Source organism: Anoplophora glabripennis, unplaced genomic scaffold, assembly GCF_000390285.2.
Source record: "Anoplophora glabripennis isolate ALB-LARVAE unplaced genomic scaffold, Agla_2.0 scaffold1604, whole genome shotgun sequence".
In the NCBI taxonomy this organism is placed as follows: domain Eukaryota; kingdom Metazoa; phylum Arthropoda; class Insecta; order Coleoptera; family Cerambycidae; genus Anoplophora; species Anoplophora glabripennis.
The window spans coordinates 49,658-50,825 of NW_019417679.1; the positions used below are offsets into that span (position 1 = coordinate 49,658).

The 1,168-nt window shown below is 32.8% G+C and overlaps 1 protein-coding gene across 1 annotated transcript; it reads right to left on the minus strand.

Annotated features, from left to right (window-relative positions):
* Nucleotides 1-621: 621 nt before the first annotated feature.
* Nucleotides 622-940, minus strand: LOC108915571 (glutamyl-tRNA(Gln) amidotransferase subunit C, mitochondrial). The gene is made up of 2 exons (XM_018721638.1): nt 931-940; nt 622-879 (listed from the first exon to the last, which is right to left on the minus strand). The coding sequence occupies exons 1-2, from the start codon at nt 937-939 to the stop codon at nt 628-630; spliced, it is 261 nt and encodes an 86-aa protein (XP_018577154.1). The 5' UTR covers nt 940; the 3' UTR covers nt 622-627.
* Between the last annotated feature and the right edge of the window lie 228 nt (nt 941-1,168).

Consider the following 1,168-nt stretch of genomic DNA (forward strand, 5'->3'; position numbering starts at 1 on the left):
AAATAACAGTAAATCCAGTCCGCATTTATGACGATGTATCTCTGTAGTTGTTCGTAAAATAATTTTTTACTGCGAACTGGTTTAATTTGGGCAAAAAATTCAAGAGACATTTTTTTTTAGAATGAAACAGGCTATCGGAAATAATTTTTTAAATGGTAAAAAAATAATAAGACAAAAAATTACGTTGGAAATAAATTTTAGGGGTTGCGTTTTCCACCCCTTACAACCATGGGGTAAACCAAATAAATTACTGGCTAAGTGTCTTTTTGGTAGTAGAAAATGTCAGGTTAATTTCAATATTGTAACTTGTTTAGTGCTTGTGAAAAAAATTGTTAAACAAATTTTATGTACCCCCTTTAAGGGGCTGTATCTTAACAAGGGATGCTCCAATGAAGTTTCTTTATAAGAAAGATCCTATCTTTTTTTCGATGAGGAATCACCCTCTTAAATGTTTTACACTTATTTAGTTACACCCTGTATATGTAGATATATAAAATATCTGATATTCTTTCCATATTAGAGAACAGTAAACTTTTAAGAATTGAATACTTCTTGATTTTTCATTCAAGTTCTATCATTGCAATAAATGTTAAATGTGTTAATAGTCTACTACCTAGTATCTCGTTCTTACATATTCTCCAGATGAGTAATTAATGGCACATTATCAGTTACATTTACTTCCAATATTTGATCTGCAAACTGTACAGATGCTTCCAATGTTTCAATTCCCCGTTTTGTAGCACAAAGGACTAATGAAAGTCTCTCTAACAAGTCTATAATATCACCATCTATTTTGATATCTTCTGGTAATTTTTGTACATTAACTATTGATTGTAGAGATCCAACTGACTTTTCTATTATCCAAGTTTTCTGAGCAGACTTCTTAAAAAAATAAGAAAATGGTCTAAAAATCCCAAATAAATGTTTTACCTGATTCATGGTTAAGTAAAGTTTGAAGGTTATGTTATAGCATAAACCCATAGATTTAGTAGTATATGGATGGGGTCAGAGCCCACTTTTTGCGCATTTTAGCTGTTCCAACATGAACAGCGAAAGCGGCAGCGATATGCCCCAAGTCGCGCGCCATTATTCTATGGCTAGAAATTGGCCTCAATGATTTGGGATCGAGGGGGATTATCCCTCTTTATCCTGCCTCATCTCGTGTAGG